This window comes from Dendrobates tinctorius, unplaced genomic scaffold, assembly GCF_039654945.1.
Source record: "Dendrobates tinctorius isolate UK_male_01 unplaced genomic scaffold, ASM3965494v1 ptg000121l, whole genome shotgun sequence".
NCBI classification, from domain to species: Eukaryota; Metazoa; Chordata; class Amphibia; order Anura; family Dendrobatidae; genus Dendrobates; species Dendrobates tinctorius.
Window position 1 is genome coordinate 1,452,203 of NW_027361789.1, and position 24,194 is coordinate 1,476,396.

Sequence of the window (24,194 nt, forward strand, 5' to 3'; positions counted from 1 at the left end):
ATATTCTTTGCATTTCTTCTTTCTCGTTTCTGCCATTTCTTTTTATATTTGATTGCTATATTAACCACGTCCCGTCACCTCATTGTGTTTTCTCATCCTAATGGACGTGACACTTTCTATTAGGACCTAAGAAGGCAGTGATTATTCACCCCAAAATTATGATCATGTCCAGCAACGTTCAATTGATCCTACTAGAAAAATTTATAGCAGAGGAAATTGAGCACTGTCTATTGTCTGCAGCTTTCGGTTTACTCTTTACATGCCGCTTTCAGTAGCGACCGCTGCATGTAGAGTGTGTGACAGGAAGCTCACTCCCTCAGTCATTCCATCAATTCCCTTCAATTAGATTTCTATGACAAAAGGAGGCATAACAATGTATTGATCAAAGCCTAGTAAGACCGTTCCTGAGGCTTCTAATGTAACACGGACAGGTTTGCTATTGCTCTGTAATACTTAAATAGTGCAGAGTATTTTCATTGTGATTGAAGGATCACATGTTCAAGTCCCCTTGTGAGACTTATAGAGATTGTTAAAAAAAAACACAAATCTCAATTTTTCAAAATAAAAAGTTGTTCAACAAAAAACAAATACCCAAAAAGACACAAAACATAAACACGGATTACATTTAATGTTGCATTTTTGCAGGAACTAAAAGTGGAAAATTTAAATTGTCAAAAACACAGAAATCCAGTATTTTTAAAGAGTTAATAAAAGTTAGGTATTCGATTGTGTGTACCTCCAAAATGGTGCAGTTGACAAATTCATCTCATTCCAGAAAAAAAGCCCTCAAAAGGCTCCGTCGACTAATAAAAGGAAAAATGCTGCCTCCTGGAATACAACAATGAAAGAAATTAATGACTTGAATACCAAACTAGGTTCTAAAGTAAAATTGCTGCGAATTGGCCATAGTCTGCCCAGCTGGTTATTGTTTGTAGAGCATTTCTCATTTGTGCATTTGTTCTGTATCTCCGTTTTCTAAAAATTTTTGTTAAATGCTTGTTTTAATTTTCGTATTTCTTCAGTTTTCATGCTTTAGTTTATTCTCTCCAACAGATGGACATGTACGTCGTCCAGCAGCAGTCCTCAGTACAACATCTGTGAGCAGATGATCCAGATTAGAGAAGACCACATGCGCTTCATCTCCGAGCTGGCACGTTACAGCAATAGTGAGGTGGGTTCCTACCCAGAGCCATGTGTTTTACTAGTCGGAGGGCTAAGTATACTTGCTAACTAAAGGAATTTCATGATCTGCAGAGACAATATGGCACTGATTGCCATAGATTTCAGCATTCATGTTGTGAGGTTAATTTGCCAGAATTTTTATTTAATTTGTCCATACACTGTCATTTTACTCGACACCAAATAAGATATATAAAAAGTTGATGCCTATTGGTAACTATTTTAACATTTTCCTGCACATTAGGTGGTAACTGGATCTGGTCGCCAGGAAGCCCAGAAGACTGATGCAGAGTACCGGAAACTCTTTGACTTGTCCTTACAAGGACTTCAGCTGTTGTCCCAATGGAGTGCACATGTGATGGAAGTGGTATGTCCTAGAAAAGCACCTGATTCAATCTGTTCCTCTCTTCCCACCTTTTACAAACTTGGGGCTCATGCAGATGTTGGTGCAACATAGTCCGAGCACGGATTGCCATGCACGGACTGGCCGTGGGTCTCCTGACCGAACCTCGATCGCCTCATAGAAATTTATGAAGCTTTCACGCTCGGGTGGGGAGAGCGGCGACCAGTCCTTTCATTGTTGTCTATGCTCAGACCATGTTGTATCGAACTCTTCATGATCCCTTAGACCTTTTTCAAGCGCCGGTGTTCTTCTCTGTATTTTGCAAATCTACACTGTGATGTGAAGCTTATTTACATAAATTTGACAGATTTCCTAAGCCTTTAGTAGGTCTCTGTTATAAAGAGAGGAGCATGGAGCGGGAATTTGTATTGTAAGCACTGCTTTACTTATTCTCATGTGAGCTGTTCTGATAGAACACGCTTACTAAAATGTAGAAAAATTTGGAATGATGTTGGTGCAGAATTAATCATACCGCATGCAGCATATCACATTACTGTGCCGAGCAAGAATTGATTCTTGGTGTAACTTCTATGTCATTTCTCCTTCGCCTCATTGGGGGACACAGGTACTGTGGGTGTATGCTACTGCCGCGTAGAGGCTGACACTAAGTGAATGACAAAAAAGTTAGCTCCTCCTCCACAGTATACACCCTCGCCTCGGTTGCAGGCGAAACCAGTTTTTGCTTAGTGTCCATTGGTGGCACATGTCTGGTCTTTTTTTCCAGACTCTCTCATTTTTTCCATGAAGATAAGACAAGGGCAGCGGACCCTATTGAAAGGGTCCGATTTCCCCAAACCAACAACGGGCGAGCACGTGCGAGTGTCGCCTCCACGTATCCTCTCCCGCTACATGGGATGCGAGGCGAGTGTCAGCATCACGCTAGTTACTCTTTCCCACCTTGGATGGTTGGTAAATCTGAAAAAGTCATCCCCTGTTCCAGCTCAGAGGATTTCCCTCTTAGGAATGATCTCCGACACTTCCCGAGGGTTGGTAATTCTCCCTCAGGACAAGGCCCTAGCTCTCCGGCAGGGAGTCTGGAAACTGCGCCAACCAGTCCCTCATACCATCCGTTTCTGTATGAGGATCCTAGGAAAGATGGTGGCAGCAATGGAGGCAATTCCGTTTGCCCAGCTCCATCTTCGCCCCCTGCAGCATGCTCTCTTATCAGTCTGGGACAAAAACCCATTCTCTCTCGATCGCCGGTGCCGGTTGTCCACGCGGGTCAGACAGGCACTCAGGTGGTGGACAGCCAGTGCTTCACTTCTCCAGGGCAAGCCCTTTACCCCAGACCATTGGCTGGTGGTCACAACCGACGCCAGCCTCCTCGGCTGGGGAGCGGTTTTTCGCCACCACACAACCCAGGGACGGTGATCACCGCAAGAGGCACGCCTCCCGATCAACTTGTTGGAAATGCGGGCAATCTGGCTAGCTCTGTGACAGTTTCATCACCTTCTAGCAGGCTGGCCCGTTCAGATTCAGTCAGACAACGCCACGGCTGTGACTTACATAAATCATCAGGGGGGCACCCGCAGCAGGGCAGCCATGCGCGAGGTAGGGCATGTGCTTCATTGGGCCGAGAGAAACCACTCGGCGATATTGGCAGTCCACATCCCGGGCGTAGAGAACTTTTTGTCCAGCACCGGTACACCGTGTGAAAGGCCCTGGTGAGAGCTCTCAGGAGGTACGTGTCGCGGACGGCACCCTTTCGTCAGATAGACACGCTGTTCGTGCTTCCTGTGGGGCGCAGGAAGGGACTCGCAGCAAAATCGACCATAGCTAGGTGGATTCGCTTGACTATTCAGGAGTTTTAGCGCATCAGAGGCAAACCAGTTCCAGCAAGCATCAGAGTGCACTCTACTCGGGCAGTGGGCGCCTCTTGGGCTCTTCGGCACCAGGCATCAGTGGAACAGGTTTGCAAGGCTGCAACCTGGTCCAGCTTGCACACATTCGCAAAGCACTACAATATCCATACTCAGGCTTCGGCAGATGCGAGTCTGAGTAGAAGGATTCTCCAAGCAGCGGTGGAGCACCTCTAAGACAGGAGGTGCATGCAGCTTGGATCGGTGAGTCGTCTCCCCACCCAGGGACTGCTTTTGGACATCCCACAGTACCTGTGTCCCCCAATGAGGCGAAGGCGAAACATGGATTTTTGTGATAAACTCACCGTAAAATCCTTTTCTCCGAGACGCTCATTGGGGGACACATCACCCACCCTGATGGCCAGTTGGCTCTTTATTTACTTTGTTTAGTAATATGTATTTATAATACTAGGTGGGTTTTTTTCTAGACATGTCACCTGCATTAAGGTTGATATGTCTGTTGTGATCTCCTACTGCTTTTGCACCGAACTGGTTTCGCCTGCAACCGAGGCAAGGGTGTATACTGCGGAGGAGCTGCTAACCTTTTTTTGTCATTCACTTGGTGTCAGCCTCCAGGCGGCAGTAGCATATACCCACAGTACCTGTGTCCCCCAATGAGCGTCTCGGAGAAAAGGATTTTACGGTGAGTTTATCACAAAAAATCCATGTTTCACCTTCTACTTGGTGTTCTATCATTAGGTAGACATGGCCAGAAAAATATCATGTTTATGGTAAATTAATGGCTGTGCTTTTGTGTTTCGGTTACCAGTACTCATGGAAGCTTGTGCACCCGACTGATAAGTATTCCAATAAAGACTGCCCAGACAATGCGGAGGAGTATGAGAGAGCCACGCGTTACAACTACACCAGCGAAGAAAAGTTTGCTCTTGTGGAAGTAAATAAACTTTATTTGTTCTTATTTATTTTTATCGTTCATAAGAAAAGTTTGAGTAGTCTTTGTTATAGGTGGCGTAAATCCTGATCTTATGGTTTCCAGGAGCTGAAACTGTTTGGTAGAATCTGCTGGATTGACAACCCTAAAGCATTTTTTTTTTTTTTTTGCTTAATAGGAACCTGTCACATAATAATAATAATAATAATAATAATAATAATAATAAATTATAATTATTATTATTTATTTATATAGCGCCATTTATTCCATCGCGCTTTACATGTGAAAAGGGGAAATATAGACGGGCAAAATAAACGTGTAAGACTAGGGATACACAAGTACAGATGGAGAGAGGACCCTGCCCACGAGGGCTCACAGTCTACAGGGATGGGTGAGTATACACTAGGAGAGGGTAGAGCTGGTTGTGCGGTGGCTCAGTAGACTGAGGAGCATTGCAGGCTGTAGGCTTGTCTGAACTGGTGGGTCTTCAAGTTCTTCTTGAAGGTTTCCGTTGTTGGAGAGAGTCTGATGTGTTGGGGTAGAGAGTTCCAGAGCGTGGGGGAAGCACGGGAGAAGTCTTGTATGCGGTTGTGGGAAGAAGAGATAAGGGGGGAGTAGAGAAGGAGATCTTGAGAGGATCGACGGTTGCATGCGGGTAGGTACCGGGAGACCATGTCACAGATGTATGGAGGAGACAGGTTGTGGATGACTTTGTATGTCATGGTTAGGGTTTTTAACTGGAGCCTCTGGGCAATAGGAAGCCAATGAAGGGCCAGGCATAGGGGGGAGGCTGGGGAATAGGAGGGAGACAGGTGGATTAGTCGGACAACAGAGTGTAGGATGGACTGGAGTGGTGCCAGAGTGCTAGAGGGGAGGCCAGAGAGTAGGAGGTTGCAGTTGTCGAGGTGGGAGATAAGGGTGTGAACTAGTGTTTTTGTGGTTTCATGGTTGAGGAATGCGCAGATCCGGGAAATATTTTTGAGTTTGAGGTGGCAGGAGGAGACAAGGGCTTGCATATTTGGTTTAAAGAGAGGGCAGAGTCGAGGATCACCCCAAGGCACCGAGCGTGTGGGACTGGGTAAAGCGAGCAGCCATTGACATTGATGGATAGGTCTGGTGGAGGGGTAGAGTGCGATGGGGAAAAGATGATGAATTCTGTTTTGTCCATGTTCAGTTTGAGAAAGCGAGCAGAAAAGAAGGCTGAGATAGCAGACAGACATTGTGGGATTTTGGTCAGTAGAGAGGTGGTCAGGTCCAGATAGGTAGATCTGCGTGTCATCGGTGTAGAGGTGATGCTGCAGACCATGGGATTCTATGAGCTGTCCCAGGCAGAAGGTGTAGATGGCGAAGAATAGGGGGTCCTAGGACTGAGCCTTGAGGAACACCGACAGGGGGCGAGGTGAGGAGATGGTGTGTGAGAGGGCGACACTAAATGTTCGGTCTGTTAGGTATGATGAGATCCAGGATAAGGCCAAGTCTGTGGTACAAAGAGATGAGAGAATCTGTAGCAGGAGGGAATGGTCCATGGTGTCGAAGGCAGAAAACAGGTCCAGGAGAAGGAGGACAGAGTAGTGTCGCTTGCTCATGGCGGTTAGTAGGTCGTTAGTGAGTTTAGTTAGGGCAGTTTCAGTTGAGTGATGCGGTCGGAAGCCAGATTGTAACCGGTCAAAGAATGGAACAGGAGGAGAGGTGGGAGGACAGTTTAAGATATACATGCTGTTCCAGTAGTTTTGAGGCGTAAGGGAGAAGAGATATCGGGCGATAGTTAGACACAGAAGATGGGTCGAGGGAGGGCTTTTTGAGGATGGGTGTGATTGAGGCATGTTTGAAGGATGAGGGCAAGACACCATTTGTAAGTGAAAGGTTGAAGAGGTGTGTTAGAGTTGGGATGAAGACTGTGGCAAAGTTGGGGATGAGGTGGGACCGGAGTAGCTCAAGCACGCAAGTGGTGACGTGTGATCTTGACAGGAGGGTGGTGAGCCGGTCTTCTGTCATCGTGGAGAAGCTGGCTTTGGAAGAACAGGGATGAGTGGCTAAGAGGGTCATTGGGGGCTGCGGGCCAAAGTTGTCTCTGATCGTATTGATCTTCTGCTTAAAGAAGGAGGCAAAGTCTTCAGCAGAAAAGACTGTTTAGGGTTGTGAGACAGGGAGGATATGAGATGCGAAGTAAGTTTGTTTTGCGGCAGAGAGCGTGGACTTGAAACTGGCAAGGGACTGCTTGTATGCGTTGAAGTGCTCGGTAGAATGGGTTCTCCTCCATCTCCGATGAGCGGCCCTGGGAACCTGTCTCAGTTCTTTGGTCAGGCTGGCCAGCCAGGGCTGCCTGATGATTGTACGAGTTTTGCTCTGTGTGAGGGGGCGGCTGAATCAATTGTTGCTGTTATTGTGGTGTTATAAAAAGTGGCAGCAGCGTCTGTGTCATGAAGGGAAGCTATGTCTGAGAGAGGGAGAAGGGACTCAGAGAGTGATTGTAAATTGAGGTGTTTGAGATTCCTGCAAGGGTGAGTGAGTTTGTGGAGTGGGGGTTGCGCAGTAGGAGAGGAGAGGGAAGAGAATGTTAGTAGGTTGTGGTCAGACAGGGGGAGGAGTGAGTTATTGAGATTAGTGAGGGAACAGAGACTGGTGAAGATAAGGTCCAGTGTGTGACTATCTTTGTGTGTGGCCGCAGAGGACCATTGAGTGAGGCCGAGAGAAGCCGTGAGCGATAGAAGTTTAGAGGCAGCCAGGGTGGATGCGTCAATGGGGATGCTGAAATCGCCCATGATTATGGTGGGGATGTCAGCAGAGACTAAATGGATTTGCCAGGTGGTGAAGTGGTCGAGAAAGGTGGAGATGGCTAGTTCTGGGGGGCAGTAGATGACAGCCAGTTGGAGGGGGAATAGATGTGGACGGAGTGCTCCTCGAATGAGGGAAGAGTAGCGGAGGGTGGGAGTGGAATAGGGGTAAAGAAGCAGGGGTATCACAGGAGCAAGCCAACTCCTCCACCAGGTGTGAGAGAGATGGAATCTGCCATAGGAGAGCGCAGCTGGAGAGGCTGTGTCAGAGGGAGTGTGCCAGGTTTCAGTGACGGCAAGGAAGGAGAGTTTGTTGGTGATAAAGAGGTCATGGATAAACGACAGCTTGTTGCAGGCAGAGCGTGCATTCCATAGAGCTCCAGGTAGGGGGATCGGGGGCTGGATGAATGGGTATGAGGTTGTCATGATTGCTAAAACGTGTAGAGGATCGTGGCAGGGTGTTAGAAATGAGTGTGGGGATGTGTTGAGGAGGGCCAGGATTTGGGGATACGTCGCCAGCAATGAGTAGCAGCAGACAGAGCGTTAGAAGGTGGGAGCAGGATAGGACATTGTATGTGGATGATCAGATCTAAGGAAGAGGTGAGATGGCTGGGGAGGATGGAGGGGGAAATGACTAGTTCCTTACTAGGTAGGGGGATTACAGGAGTTAGGGGGATTACAGGAGTTAGGGAAAATTAGAGAAGTATGGGGGTGAAAGTAAAAAGAAGCCAAAACATTGTAGTGGTGTTATAGTCCGTTACCTTACAGTCAATTCCAGTCCATTTCTAGTCCATTTCTGAGTAGTGTAATTAGAAATCTGTAATTCACAGTAGTGTAATTAGAAATCTGTAATTTGAAATATGGGATTTGAAAGAGATGGCGCAGACTACATCTGAGGCAGACCCATGATACTTAATATATGTGCAGCTAAGGACAATCAGGTGTGAGTGAAAGTGGGGTGTGACTGCCCAGGCCAAATGCACAGAGTTAAGCTAAGGTCATAAAAGGGGGGAGGGGTTACACAGACCACTCAGATGTGTGGTAAAGATAAGAAGAATGGAGTACAATTATGGATACAAGAAGATGGGTAAGCAAAGCATACCAGAGAAACAAAGCAATTCACATGGGGCATTCAGGAACATGGGAAAGCGGTGGAAATTCAGCAGTGCATACCAGAGAAACAATGCAATTCACATGGGGCATTCAGGAACATGGGAAAGGGGTGGAAATTTAGCAGTGCATACCAGAGAAACAATGCAATTCACATGGGGTATTCAGGACCAAGGGGCATTCATGAATGTGCAGTTTAATCCGCAGGCATTCTGATATCGAGCAGGGGGAGCCAAGTAGATTGATATATAGTTTTGTGAGAAAAGATTCAGTATAACTTGTTTTTTAATCATTTAATCCTCTGCTTCTTCTGGGATTTCCAGTCCAGTGGGCGGTCCTATCGGTGACTCGCAGCTGTTCTTGTATAATTGAACTTGGGAAGATGGCTGTCAGTCACTGATAGGACCGCCTACTGGACCAAACATCTCAGAGCAGAGCTTTAAATGATTAAAACAAAGATTGTACTGAATGTTTTCTCACAAAACTACATATCGATCTGCTCTACTCCCCCTGCTCTATAACATGGTGGCTGCAGATTGTATTGCACTTCATAGTGACACGTTACCTTTAAGGGGGTATAGAGGCTCAGGATCTCCTCTAGTGGCGCAATTTGACTGTGTCCTAATATGAGTAGTGTTTGTTGAAGGCTGCAAAAAAAAAAAAAAAAAAAATGAGCCACTTTACGCAGTTGTCACATGCCAGAATAATTTGGAAAATATGATTCCCTTAAAAAAAAGATGCGGCTGGTGGGCATTGTAGACCATGAATGTTTTGTGCATAAGCAGCCAGTGCTATTTACAGCCCAACTACACTCAGCCTTTAATATTTCTTCCGCCATCATGCTTATGATGGTGTGTGGCGTTATTTACTGCTTTTGTGTGTGTTTTGTTTTTCTGTCGCTCAAAGACATGCGGATTCTTCTTAAAAAGCACCATGTTTTTCATTTTCCTGGTCATTTCCAAGTATGCCTTAGGTGAGGTTCAGGCGGCCATATTTCACCGTCTGTATACAAATCTCCCTGTACGGATGGACTAGTCATCTACTGCTCTGAGCTTACTACTTAATGTGCGTCTATGAGGCTGTAAGTATGGGTTAGGAGACCCGCAGTCAGTCCATGCATTGCGGTTTGTATGCTTGAAATATGGTTGTGTGAACCAGGTCTTAAAGGGAATCTGTCACCCCTTTTTTGAGATATCATATAATAATATCATTGAATTGTGTGTCACATAAGGATTCTCTTAGTACTTTTGCTTCCCCTTGACCCTGCACCTTTCAGGCATAAATACCTTTTCTTTATCGCCTTATTGGGGGACACAGAATACCATGGGATGCGGACAGGTGGCTGGTCCTTGCCAAAAATCCCCCTCCTCACCCCTCTCTCGGGACAGGGCTGAGAGGAAGACGGAGATCGCAAGATTCCCCTCGCCATCAAGAGGTTAATGCCGTCTTCTACAGAAAGCGGGTACAGAGGACAGCGGAGGCGAAAATAGGGCAGAGGGAGGCACCGGAGGCCTCAAAGATAGACTTCGCCAAAGATTCTAACTGCCTGTCCGTCGGATCCTTAAGCGATGCACCGTCTGGAAGGGACAGAACTGTCTTAGAGGCTATGCGAGAAACGGGAGGGTCCACTTCAGGGGCTTTGGTCCATTTAGAAAGCAAATCAGCCTCAAATGGGTACAAAACATCCAAATACCTGCGGCCCGAAAAACGTTGCTCAGGGTGCTCCCAATGTTTGGCTAGAGTAGTATCAAACTCGTAGTGGTTTGGAAAAGTTTTAGATGGAGGTTTTGACCGTTTAAATGGGACAGAACATTCCTGAGGAAGGGGCTTGTCCTGCTTAATCTCCAGGGTTTGGAAGATGGCTGAAAGAAGACTATCGACCATACTTCGTGTTTTAGATATGTCATCTGCTTTTGAACTAGATCCTGATTGTGGATCGTCGTCTGACCCAAGGTCGTCCACTGAAGGAGACGGACCCCTGGGTGAAGCAGACGGGCCTAGCGAACTGGAAGACGAGCCCGATAGGAGACGCTTCCTGGACATCCTATTCGGCCTGTCCCTCTGAAGGTCGCGGTCAGGAGCGGACGACTCACCCTGAGAGGCGGTCGGAGCAGCGGTGGCTGAAGATAGCTGAGGCAAACGTTCTAGGACCTGGACCAGGGACTGAGAAACTTTGGTCAGATCGGATACCGACTGAGACATGGCTACGGCCCATTCTGGGAGAGGAGAAGTGCCCCCATCACGGGGATCTGTGTGCTCCTGAGAGGCCGACATAGCTGAAGGACTGCAGGACGGGCAGAAAGGAGATGGCTGACCTGAAGCCCACTTCCTTTTACAGCGCGCACAGGCGTAATGAGTAGCGGTGGGCCTGAAACACAGATCCCCTGCAGGGTTGGGCATAAGGAAAACTGCGCTGAATGTCTGCGGAAATTGGGGAAAGAACTGCGGAGGAGGGCTAATATCTCTGCATAGAGCAGAGCCTACCTAGTTCCGGCGAGCAGCAGAAACGCTGAAGTGTCCCCCAAGCAGCGCAGAAAAGCAGGACCGAAGAAACAGGAAATGCCTGATGAGGTGAGCGGTGGGCGGAGCTTAGCGGCTGAGCCGCAATTGGAGCAGAGATGAAGGAAGGGGATGAGGAGCCCTGTGATGGGCTAAAAAAGGCGCAAGGAAAGCGCGCTCACAAAGAGGAGGAGGCGCTCTGAGAGCGGGCAACAAAGTGAAAGTAAAAACCAGCGCCGCAGCCCCGTGATTGAAACGCCCAGGAGGAGAAGAGAAAGTCCCTGTAATGGAGGTACTGGCGCGCAGGAGAGCTGTGGGAAAACATGGCCAGCTATGAAAACCGGGAGAGAAAAACCCCTGTATTCAGCCTTGTAATATGAGTGGAGAGGCGCGCGGCTGGTGAGAGCGGCGCCCGACAGGCAGGGAGAGGGGCGGGAAATTCAAATCCTGGTGATGTCCAGTTACCCACCAATGTGCCTTTTGGGGATGCTGCGGGCTGGAGGGATCGTTCAGGCACCTACCTGAAGTCCCTGAAGAGGATGACCACAGGGCCTCTCACTAGGGTAGTGGCCGCTGTCCTCTGTACCCGCTTTCTGTAGAAGACGGCATTAACCTCTTGATGGCGAGGGGAATCTTGCGATCGCAGTCTTCCTCTCAGCCCTGTCCCGAGAGAGGGGTGAGGAGGGGGATTTTTGGCAAGGACCAGCCACCTGTCCGCATCCCATGGTATTCTGTGTCCCCCCAATGAAGGCTCCAAGAAAGAGATTTTACGGTAAGAACCAAAAATCCATCTTTTTATATCGGTTCAGATGTATGTAAACTGCAGCTTTTCGGTCTGCTGGGCGGGGCTTATTCAACTGCTCCCCCTCCCTGTCTTGCTCTACGCATTTCTTCTTGTGTAAAGCAAGACAGGGAGGGGGGAGCAGTTGAATAAGCCCCGCCCAGCGGACCAGACAGCGGCAGTTTACATACATCTGAACCGATATAAACAAGGTATTTATGCATGAAAGGTGCGGGGTCAGGGGGAAGCAAAAGTACCAAGAGAATCCTTATGTGACACACAATTGAATGATATCATTATATGATATCTCAAAAAAGGGGTGACAGATTCCCTTTAAGTGAACTTCATAAATGATTCTTGATCACACAAACTACTAGAAATGATGCAATTGTTACAATTTTTGCTTATCATTTTTTTTTTTTTTTTTTTTTTAATGGATTTGAGGGCAGAATGTAAACTGTTCCTCTTCAGTTTAGAGATTACACGCTAGACAAAGGTCCGTGCATAGATGATTAATAGGCATATTGTTCTGTCACTAGGTGATTGCCATGATTAAAGGCTTGCAAGTTCTGATGGGCCGCATGGAGAGTGTGTTTAACCATGCTATTCGCCATACTATATATGCAGCCTTGCAGGATTTTGCTCAGATTACCCTACGAGAACCACTGAGACAAGCTATAAAGAAAAAGAAAAATGTAATCCAAAGGTAAAGGAAACCATGTTTTATTTAATTTTTTTGTTGTTGTTTTCTTGGATTCTCATCATTGAAGAAAGAAGTCACCCTGTTATTACTACACACGTCCCTGTGCCTGTATAATCAATGAGCGTAGGCCATCAATGCCTAGTTCATCCAAAATTGCTAACTATTCATTTTATTTTTTATTGCTTGCATAGTGACATGCTTCTGATTGTCACCAGTCATGGTGTCCAAAGGAGTTTAGAATCCAATTTCCCCATTTAAAATACACACATAATTCACTAGGGCCAATTCTTTAGGAAGTCATTAATTCTATTAGTATTGGTGTGTATGACAAAAAAATAGATACTCCATGCAAATCTGGGGTGGAAACGGCCAGAAGAAGGTTCCTGTACAAGGACAATATATGGGCCACTAGCAGTCCAGTAACTGATCATAATGCCCAATTCCACATGCTTTGGAGGTAGAATTGGGCCCCTGTGTGGCTACAAAGTTTGCACCAATGGAATGTCCACCCCTGATGCAAACACAGGGAAAAAAAACAGAATATTTGCTACCATGTGGCCTTATAGAATAGCATGCAATAGTATTTTCTTGGGCCCTTATGGTATACATGTCTATTTCAGTGTCCTTCAGGCAATCAGAAAAACTGTTTGTGACTGGGGTGCAGGATGTGAACCGTTTAATGACCCCGCTCTTAGAGGAGAGAAAGATCCTAAGACTGGTTTTGATATCAAAGTTCCCCGACGTGCGGTAGGACCGTCCAGCACTCAGGTACCCATTGTTTTAGCATTTACTGGTGCCTTGGATCGTATTTATGCCTTTTTGTTAATAGCAAGTATATTCGGACAGTAGCAGTATTACATGTATTCCCATTTTCTCCATGATGGAAGAACCATTTCATCGTTGGCATTAGCTCTCTATTGCCAGTAAATGATTTGTCATCAGTTTTCCATAATTAATAGTAATGCTATATTTTTAGTTAAGTTATACTATAAATATAAGGACATATCGGCCAATGCATCATAAAACAATATAAACTGATAATTCTGTTTGTGTTCATCTCCTTTTGCATGTATTTATTGTTATGCATGTTTTTAAGTCTTGGCCATTATGTAATTTTACATTATTAAGTGTTGAGAATATATAAATTGCCATTAATTTGACCTAATTGTATTTTTTTTTTTGTAATTTTAATAAAATGATGGCTGGGAATTGGGAATGGAATGATTTCGGCTGCTTCAGTTTTTACAAGGATGAAAAGGTTAATTTTCGATTACAACCAATCGATTACCACCAATGTTTTCTTCTGTTTTTTGTTTTTTTTTGTTTTGTTTTTGTGTTTTTTGTTTTTTTTCCCCTTCTCTCTCGCTTTGCTTTTGATGGCTTGAAGGGATGTGCATCTCTGTGGGCATTGCTCTGCGCCTTCTGTCTATCGCTGTCCTGCTAATAACCCTTGGGCTGTTAACTGGTAACTATACTAGCAATCTGCAAATTGTGAAAAATTGCCAATAAACGCTATTGCATGCTCTCGGCGTTTTTTATTCCACATGATATAATAATCTCTAGAAGCGAAAGTCTTTAAAAAAAAACAAAAACTTCAGACTCAGAATAAAATATGACCGGCACTCGTAAACATATTGTAGATATCCCATAACTATCTGGATGAGGAAATCCACAACCATGGTACAAGGCACAAATTATATCATGAATAAGGCACAAACCTAGAAATCACTAATAGAACCATTTTTACTCCACAAAAGAGGAGCAATGACTACGATGAATCAATGACTCTCAAATTTGGAGCCACTTCAAGAAATGACATCAGGAAATTGCTCAGTGTCTTAGATTGGTTTACAAGGAAAAATTATAATCCAGCAGATTCCCAGAGAAGAAAAATGACCTTGCACCAAGCTTCATGATTGTTGATGTACAGTATCATGGCGTAGTGTGTACTCTCCATTTACAGATTGCTGTATTGCCAGGTTTGGAACATAGTGGAATGGTTTTGTACATTTTGGTGCAGATTTTTTACAATACATGTGAACTGGATTTTCAAAACTTCAAATAGATTAAAAAAAAAAAAAAAAAATTACGGCTTGCCTTTTGTGTTGTGGGTTTCAGATGGATTTGAAGCATGTCATAATTTGCCAATAATTTGCTACAAATGATCCACTGGATCTGCCCTTGCCCTAAACCTGGCAAGGTTCTCTGCTTTGGGCAGTGCATTTCTTCCCCTGATATCAAAGACAAATATTTCTGATAATGAGGATACAGTTGGAAATAGCTTTTAGTATAGTTTGATGTAATATTCAAGATGGCTCCAAGTCTGATATTCATTGATATGTACCTTAGGGAAGCTTCACAGTAGGTTTTGGAGTTTTCAATGTTCCTACTCCAAAATTCAGATTTATCCCATGAGGGGATGAAACCTTTGAGTATTGTTAAGTTGGGTTTCATTTGAATTGTCCTTCGTTTTAATGGGATAAAATAGAGTAGCATGTTGCCCTTCCAGGAACTATGGCGAGACAAAAACTCAAGTGTGAACCTAGCGTACAAATTTGTTCCCTGCATAGTTCTATTTGAGTAAAACATTTGGAAGTCGGTTTTGCCTCTTTGTTTTGCTAACACACTAATCTTTTCTTTCCTTTCTGATTCTTCCCTCCTACCTCTTCGCCCTTGTGTTCTTGGTCTTCTTTCGTCCCTACCCGTTGGTTTTCAGCTCTTCATGGTGCGCACAATGGCAGAATCCCTGAGCTCTGCAGAGCTGTTCAAACAGCTCAAGTCTCTGGGGATGGAAAAGTTATTGCTTGTGGTAAAAAAGTTTCTGAGGCAGTCCTACTCCTATCCAACTCTTTTAAACTTTGGTGGTAAGCCGATTATTTATTTTACCATGTTTCAATAAAATGCTCATACCCACATGTCCATTAAAAGGGGTCATTCAACAGTTGTGCGGATCTCTTCCAAACTATTGCAAACTGTACTTGTCTTCAGTATTCCACCTGCCATGTCTCCAGTCTGTCATTTCCATATTATACTTCGGGAAGTCATGCAAGTCGTGACAATGTCCTTTTGGATCACAATTAAAACTTTGGCCCGTAGCAACAAGAGATTGTTCTTCATTTTTTAAATGGCAGTGGATTAACGGCTTGTGTTGGTGTGAACTGGGCAACTTGGCCATTGTTTCTTTCCTGGGCCATTGGACTCTAGTGAAAAAAATGAATTAAATTTTGCGTTCACTCCTGGTATGTGATAAAAAAAACCACAAGGGCACCAATTGTTGACTTCCATGAAGTGTAATATTTAAGTGATATGGAATGGTAAAATTTGGTTACTTTTGTCTTGACGATGCCTCTGATTTAATGTACTTTCTCCTCTCTTGTGTCCCTCCATCTGTGAATATCTGTCCTTTTAAATGACACAGCTTTACATGGTGAGAACCATGCTAGAGTCACTCATTGCTGACAAAAGTGGTTCCAAGAAAACGCTCAGAAGTAGCCTAGAGGGTCCCACCATATTGGATATAGAAAAGTTTCACCGTGAATCATTCTTCTACACACACTTGCTTAATTTCAGTGGTAAGATTATGGTATGAACGGTGTGCTGCTTATATGTCCTCATGAGTCCTCTAACCATGTGGCCAATATGTTGTCTGTCACTTGTCCCAGTGAGGCTTTGCATGTCCCAGGATATGGCACACAGAACAACAGCATTATACTACTACAATAAAGAGAAACTTGTATTGGGCCCTTAATCCGTACACAAGAACGGTTATAAGGAAGATCCAAAGGGCTTCAGTTTTATTTTGTGATGACCAGATCATTTGCATGGTCATGGAATGACGGCAGCTTTCCCCAGGGTGTGGGTCAATACCACACCTGTTAGCAGATAAATGTGTTGCTTTTATGACTGTGCTTATGAACGTACAAGAACTGAATGATTCTCTAGTAGGGAATCCAAGAGGCAGGTGTCCGTTGGCGTCTCCGTTGGCTTCTGCCTCTTCAGCTAGACAGGTCTCTATCTATGTGTATAGGTAGAGACCCATCAGTCTGTGTTGTTGGGGAGTAGCCGTCGGGTACCGGCCTCTGTGGCTTGTCATCTCATCCCCGGCCCTCACTTTTCAACTATGTATTTGGCCTTAAGGTTTCTGAGTAAAACAAAAGTGTGTAATGCAGGATCCCTGGTTTATGCAGCATTAATCTGCTGATTTAACAAGCTGAATCTAATAAATCTCCTTATTACGTGAATATTTTTTCCCACCATGGGAGTCTTTCCAAGTAATTTAGGCTTTTAGAATATTATTGACAATGCTTCATTCCCTTTTGTTGTTAATAATTGCACATTTTGCTTGCCATTTGAGTATTTTTTTAAAATAGGCAGCTGATGTAAATGTCATGAATATTCCACATACTTAATGGTTAAAGGGAATCTGTCACCTATTTTTTCATATATAAGATGCGGCCACCGCCATCAGGGTCTTATCTACAGTATTCTGTAATGCTGTAGATAAGCCCCCGATGAAACCTGAAAGATTAGATTATACTCACCCAGGGGCGGTCCGGGTCCGATGGGTGTCGCGGTCCGGTCCAGCGCCTCCCATCTTCTAGCGATGACGTCCTCTTCTTTGCTTCTCGCCGCGGCTCTGGCGCTTGTGTACTGCAGAGGAGAGTACTGCAGTGCGCAGGCGCCAGACCTTTCTGACCTCTTCCGGCGCCTGCGCAAAGCAGTACTCTGCTCTGCCCACAACAGGGCAGAGCAGTACGCTTGCACCGGAGCCGCGACGGGAAGCATAGAACAGGATGTCATCGCTAGAAGGTGGGAGGCACCGAACCGCGACACCCATCGGACCGGACTTGGACCGCCCCTGGGTGTGTATAATATAACTCGTTTTTCTTCTCTTTCAGGTTACATCGGGGGCTTATCTACAGCATTACATAATGCTGTAGTTAAGCCCCTGATGGCGGTGGCCGCATCTTATATACCAAAAAATAGGTGACAGATTCCCTTTAAATATAGTACACTGAATATTGAGCCCCTAGATTTAAACAAGCACTAAACCTAAATTCTAAAGAATTTAAAAAAAAAATCAACCAGTAAAACATTTAGGTAAAGGTCTCTCTTGCTTTTTTGGCACGTGGAAGCTCTTCTGTCACTCCAGCTCTATTTTCCGCCCAGCGCCGCAGCTTCTATGCTGTGTGACTTCATGCAAATAAGCTCTTAGTCAAGCTGGAGAAGGCGGTGCCACATGAGGAATAGAGTCAGAAATGCTGCATATTGCACAGTGACAAGAGTCTACGAAGCATACATAGGAATTGACAACCGGCGTATGCATAGTAGAGCAAAGATCAGCCCAGCCCCTAAAACTCAGGTCACTGATTATGCTTCGTTAAGGGTATGTCTCCACGTTCCAGATTGGCAGCGCTTTGAATGCAGCGGATAACCGCCCCGCCCAAAGCGCTGCCCCCTTTTGTATGCGCGGTGATTCCTCATGTGTCCAATCCGCAGCAAATACGCCACGTGAAACATACCCTTAGAGTATCCCAGCTTGCACTGGGATTCTCCAACGAAGCGTCGTCAAAAAGGAATTCGTAATGAAAAAAAAAAATTGTAGTGAGCAATGGTAGGGACTTTTTAATTAAAGTATGTTAGGAAATAGATTAGATTCTGGCATTAACATGGTATTTAGAATGAAAATTAATTTGTGCTTTGGACTACCCCTTTAATCCTAATATTACAGTTGTTATCAAAATTATGTAATTAGGTTTATTGGCAAACTTTTCTGCTGTTTGCAATAAACCAATCAAACAAGTATTAGTAGCTCGACACACTTAATATAATAAGTGGTTTCTCCAAATTCATCACTGACTATCGCAGCGTCAGAATTTTTCATGACAAACGTTTTGAGTACTTGATAGAGCACACTTTGCTGATGCATATTCATACATAAACTTCTAGCAGTATGGTATTCTGGAAGAGTCTTAGCCCTTTCCTCAAGGGCAATGGCCTCTAGTTCACTAATGTTCTGGGATTTGCATGCTGCAGCCAACTTCTTCAAATTCACCACATATTTTCTATGTAGATTCACGTCAGGTGATTGTGATAGCTAATCCAATATTTTCCAAGACTTTTGTAACCAAGCCTTGGTGGACCTGGGAGCACTAAAATGCTCAGATGCTCGTTATTCAAACCGAGGCATTCCTATTGCTCGGATGCTCGTTTCGAGTATCAAGTTTATTGGGAGTCGATTAGAAATCCAAGCATTTTTCCTGCTGACGCTACAAGGAACTCTGGGGAGCAGTGAAAATCTTTAAATGGATGGAATAAGTGCTGAATGGAAGGAGATCAGCATGGGGAAGCCCCCTGGAAGCATCTCCGACTCCCAGATCGCTGCTGAGAACAATGGTGTCACACTTTTACTCCACTTTAAGGACTGACGACAAAACAGAGAAATTGGTAGTTTTACAGGAAAAATGTTAAGAAACATTCTTTTCTGTATAATGACTTGTATATAAGGAACATTTTAAAAAATAGTTTAAAAAAAAATTGATTAAACCAAAATTTGAATCGTTATTAAAAAATTGGAAGTTTCAGATTAATTTATGAAGGAAGCAAGAACTGCCAAAAATTTGATGGAAGAGGGATTCATATACACCCTGTATTAGACGTAAAGGAGGGCCTCGTACACATTCTGTTCAAATTGTCAAAATTGTCATGTAGTGGTACTCCTAGACTCATAAAGGCTATGCATGAAGTGCAAAGCCTGCCAAAAATTACAAGTGGGGACATCCATACACCCTTAAAGGCACCCTCTGTAGTATATTAGTCAAATATTGTGAATAAAGTATAGTTGTCATAATCACACACTCCCTGCCAAAATTGATCAGTCATTATTGAAATTGTCAGTTCTGAGGTAAAATCTGCATTCAGTGAAGGCTTTCCTATTACTGAGATAGGAGATGGCGGTTGTTACGGATACAATTCTATTGTAGATGGGGAGGAGCTAGAAACGGAGCCCCTCCTTCCTCCTACCTACATAGAATGGTTTCAATAACAGCCACCATCTCCTATCTCAGTAATAGGAAAGCCTTCACTGAATGCAGATTTTACCTCAGAACTGACAATTTGATAATGACTGATAGCAGTTTTTCTGATGAGATATATTACAAAGTTGTTTTTCACCTGCGCTATGGATTAATGAAATAAAAATTAAATCAAGTTACTCTTTAAAGCACCACTGCTGCATATTTTTATTTTATTTTTACCGCTGGAGTGGTGCTACTAATGGAGGTCCCCTACCCTTAGTAATACACTTACAGCTGCCGTCTTCATCTTTTATTGGCACCACTCCGGTCGTCTTCTGCAGGTTGTGACCTGCCAGATCGCTCCAGGTTTTGGATGAGCCAGAGGTCACATCTCAGTGTTAGTCTGTGAGAGCCAGAACGAGGATCTCATAGACTTACATTAAGAGGTTGTGACTGTTACCTCTGACTTCCGGTCAGTCAGTAATTGCGCTCACAAGATTGCGGAACGGGACTGGAGCTGCTCTGGTAACAGCTTAAGATGGCGGTTGGTATAATGCTAGGGGCAGAGAATATTGGGTAGTGATACTACTTCAGTGCTGTAGTGGTGCTTTGAAGACAGCTGATGAATGATGCAGATAAAAGGAATGTTTATCACTGGGACCTAATCCCATTTCAGCTCATTTTTCGGGGTGAGTGATTGGTTGTCTCTGGCACTGGTTCTTTCTACTAGTTTGTGTTGCTCTTTCCTAGTGCAATGACACACCATAAATGTGTGACTTCACTGCTTTCCAGTATTGTATCTTTGTCTTTATGACGCTGAGGTCCCAATGCTTAGTTCTATGTTTGCTCCCCTCTGTAGAGACCTTACAGCATTGCTGTGACCTCTCCCAGCTGTGGTTCAGAGAGTTCTTCTTGGAGCTGACCATGGGTCGTAGAATTCAGTTCCCCATTGAGATGTCCATGCCGTGGATTTTAACTGATCACATTCTGGAGACCAAAGAAGCGTCGATGATGGAGTAAGGCTTCTCTTTGTACATTAGTATCTAGTTTGTCGTACGGGCAGTACATTGCTTCAGTACTGTCGGTAAATGGATATTAGTTATTCGTCGGCTCCAGAGTCAGGATCGTGTCACAGATTCATGTGTCAATAGGACCCTGATGCGATTGATAATTTTGATGGGTTTTTTTTGTACTTTTTTGTAGGTATGTTCTTTACTCTCTGGATCTGTATAACGACAGTGCTCACTATGCCCTCACAAAGTTCAAAAAGCAGTTTCTGTATGATGAGATTGAAGCTGAAGTAAGTGAACCTATCTGTCAATCAATCGTGAAAGATTCTGTATTGTTGCAGATCTTCAGACGTGTATTTGATAGTCCACCCTTTCGCTGGTAACCTTTATTCTTACACTTCCCGCAGGTAAACCTGTGTTTTGACCAGTTTGTGTACAAATTGGCGGACCAAATATTTGCTCATTATAAAGTTGTAGCTGGAAGGTACGTGTTTCTCCATTGTACACACATGCCTCCTCATGTTGGATTATTGGAGCTCTGACTTTCTTCTATTTTGCAGTTTACTTTTGGAGAAGCGGCTTCGATCGGATTGTAAAAATCAGGGAGTCAATCTAACACAACCAGCATCCAACCGTTATGACACATTACTGAAGCAGCGTCACGTTCAGGTGCGTATTTGACCCAAAAGACTTATGCTGAAACGACAATGGAGGACATTTACAAAGAATGGCTTTTTTATACCAATCTTAACCAAATGAACCTTGGAGTAAAATGCGCCTAATTATTAGAGATGCACATTGACTGCCCATTAGTCAAAGATGGAAACTTATCTTATGCCTGCTATTAATAGGCGCAAATTGCCAGTCAAAGGTATGTTCATACACTGTTGTGTTTATATTTTTTTGCATTTTGGCACAAAAAAATGTTGCGTACATTACTTACGTTTTTGATGCATTCAATGAGTAAATAAAAATGCAGCCAAAACACTGAAAGGATTGACATACTACAAAAAAATAAAAGCCAGAAAAATAAAATGCACCAGGTGAATGAGATATTAGAAATGTTTCTTCTAGTTTTTTTTTTTTTTGTAATGCAAATTTTAAGCTGCGTTTTACAGTACTAGTGAAAGCTGAGTTTTAGGAAATCTCATGCACACACAATTTTCAATGTTTTTTTCCTGATTGAATTGGAAAACTGCTGCGTTTTTTAAAACTGCAACATGTCACATCTTTTAGGGTTTGCAGGATTTTTTTATCCCATAGAAACCAATGAGTAAACTGCAAAAATGCAGCAGAATTCAGAGGTATCCGGTTCTACTGCATTTTTAGTGAAAAAACAGGTAAAGCATTTTTGTGATTTTTTTTTTTTTTTTTTTTTTTTTTTTCTTTACTTCCCCAAGTTTAAACCATATTCTCTTCACCTGAGAATGGCAGTTAGGATTAGTACAGTTTAACTAAATTAGTTATGTGTAAAGTAAACATTGGCCGACTAAGGTGTGAAATTGAACAATACCTGACCAACTCAAGGGCCAACTAATCTGAAAGTAAACTGTGTCCTACAAATGCAATGCTCTGCCAATATCTTAAGGGCCTTTTTCACATAGCGAGATCGCTAGCGATATCGCTAAAGTGTCACTGATTTTGTGACGCAACCGCGATCTCGCCGGCGATCTCGCTTTGTGTGACACGTACCTGCGACCGGCCCCCCTCTGGATATCGCTGATCGTGCTCGAATGGCCTGGGCCATTTTTTCATTGTTGGCGTCCCACTGGCCGGCATGCATCGCTGTGTTTGGTGCCGACTAGCAACGTCGTTGGCAACACAGGACACATGGACGCAGGCGGAAGTCGTCAGAATCGCTGCGGTGTGACAGGTAACAGCGACCCCTGATGGATCGCTGTATCGCTGCTGCGTCGCTGGTGAGATCTGCCTGTTTGGCAGCTCACTAGCGACCATTTAGCGATGCACCAGCGATCCTGACCGGGTCGTATCGTTGTCGTGATCGCTGGTGCATCGCTAAATGTAACGGGACCTTTAGATAAACTATTCCCTACCAATTCACTTTTCCCCCACTGTTATATTTGTAATTGTGTATTTTTTCATGAACTCCTGTGAACTTTTTTTTCTCTGAGTAGTCACTGGTTTTTCAGACATAATGATCTTTTTCCACTAAATAAATTGATCAAGTTTCCCTATTTTCCAAAATGGTTTTATGGTGTCACATACGTCTTGCATTGGTTGGCCTAACACCTTGCATTGCTCATGCTTGTATGGTGGAAGCAAAGCTGAACTTTAAGATCCTGAAAAATGCAGCAAAACCAGTTTTTTTTTTTTGTTTTTTTTTTTTAAGAAACCTCTTTACTCCCAAAAGAGCAGGTTTTGCCTGCAGAGAAAAAAATGTGTTAATGTAGCCTAAAAAGCTGCTTTTGTTCCCAAGCGGAAAAAATGCAACGTGTGAACAAGCCCTGATTTATTCCAATTTCTGCTGTCGGTTATAGTATATGTGCTGTACTGCATGTTGCCCATCAAATAGTCCAAAATTGCGATTTATTGATGATTATTACGTTTTTCTCTCCTACGCCTCATTGGGGGACACAGAGACAGTGGGTGTTATGCTGCTTGCCACTAGGAGGACACGAAGTAAACCAGAAAAAAGTTAACTCCTCCCCTGCAGTATACACCCTCTCGCTGGATGAGATATCTCCAGTTCATGCTTGGTGTCTGTAGGGGGCACTTGGGTCTGGTTTCAGACCCCACCGTTTTTATTTTATTTTTGAATTTTCTGTAAATTTTTATTTTTTAATTAACGGAGTGAAGGGGGCAACTGTTCCTTTCTACGGCCGCTCTCCCCCGAACCAACAACAGGCAAGCACTCGGAGTATACCCCCCCGTACACTTTCCTGCGACGTTTGGGGCTGATTCCTCTGGCAATAATGGCAATGATCCTTACGACCGAGGGAAAAGTTCCAGTAATCCACGGATATGAGGGCAGGCGCACGGAATGGAGAAGACTGGACAGCGCTTCCGAAGGCCCTGAATCAGCCCCATAGCTCTCCATCCCCCTACCATAGGGAGGATCGATTGAGCATGCCCCTTTAAGAACTCCTCCAGCTCTGCTACATCAGCCCAGGAGGATGAGAGCCTGCATGGATGGCCTGGACAGCGCTAAGCACTTGATTTGAGGTATGGGGTCGGGTCCTGGCCCCCGGGAGAAGCACTGACTTAGCGTCAGCGGCGGTGCATCAGCCCCCACATCGCGGCCCCCTCCCCTCGGCGCTACCGCGGGTAGCCCGAAAAATTTAGTCCCCAACTTTTCCCGGCCTGCTAGGCCACAATTTCAATAGCGCCGCCCCGCCCCCGTCGCCTACCGCGTGTAGGCTCATAAATTTAGCCCCCGGCTTTTCCGGCCCACTAGGCCGCAATTTGAATAGCGCCGCCCACGCTATTGTCGCCACCCCCTCGTCTTGGCGCCTCTCGCCCCTGACGAGACGCGCATTTCTGATCTTGGGGGCCATGTCTTTTTAACTTAGCCTGCTCTGGACACGAGCTGTGAGGCGAGCATTCTGCCGGATACCGGGTGACACCGCAGGGCCACCGCTATTCCTCCCGGGGGACACAGCACAGAACCGGGTAAGCTGCATCTGCCCTCAGATTAAAGCTTAACCCCTTCCGGCACATTCCCTGCAGCTGCAGACAGACTGCCGTTAACCCTTTCAGGAGCACTATGTCTCAATCTGAGGAGGCTAAGCGGGCTGCTAAAAAGCACACTGCGTTTTTTACCATGTGTACCACCACTTGCAAGTCTGCCTTACTCAGTGCACAGACTAATCCGTTATGCACGGACTGCACCCCGGCCTGCGCTCAATCGCCCCTCGCCGCCACTGCTGACGGGCTTCCTACGTTTAGTACCCCTGAGTGGGCTGCGTCCCTTTCACGTATGGTGGAGTCTCTGACCCAGGCTATATTCT

The 24,194-nt window shown here is 44.7% G+C and overlaps 1 protein-coding gene across 3 annotated transcripts in view; it reads left to right on the plus strand.

The window, feature by feature from the left end:
• The window catches only part of CYFIP1 (cytoplasmic FMR1 interacting protein 1), a 129,420-nt gene that overhangs the window by 56,746 nt on the left and 48,480 nt on the right, over nt 1-24,194 (plus strand). Inside the window, exons 11-20 of one of the 3 annotated variants that reach the window (XM_073541460.1) lie at nt 1,054-1,171; nt 1,424-1,546; nt 4,211-4,336; nt 12,037-12,203; nt 12,821-12,968; nt 14,917-15,064; nt 20,076-20,232; nt 20,420-20,516; nt 20,634-20,710; nt 20,787-20,895. In XM_073541460.1, the coding sequence (XP_073397561.1) occupies nt 1,054-1,171; nt 1,424-1,546; nt 4,211-4,336; nt 12,037-12,203; nt 12,821-12,968; nt 14,917-15,064; nt 20,076-20,232; nt 20,420-20,516; nt 20,634-20,710; nt 20,787-20,895 (1,270 nt within the window). Of the gene's footprint in view, nt 1-1,053; nt 1,172-1,423; nt 1,547-4,210; nt 4,337-12,036; nt 12,204-12,820; nt 12,969-14,916; nt 15,065-15,618; nt 15,773-20,075; nt 20,233-20,419; nt 20,517-20,633; nt 20,711-20,786; nt 20,896-24,194 lie in introns of those variants that run through there. The other 2 variants (XM_073541458.1, XM_073541461.1) reach the window with 2 other exon arrangements.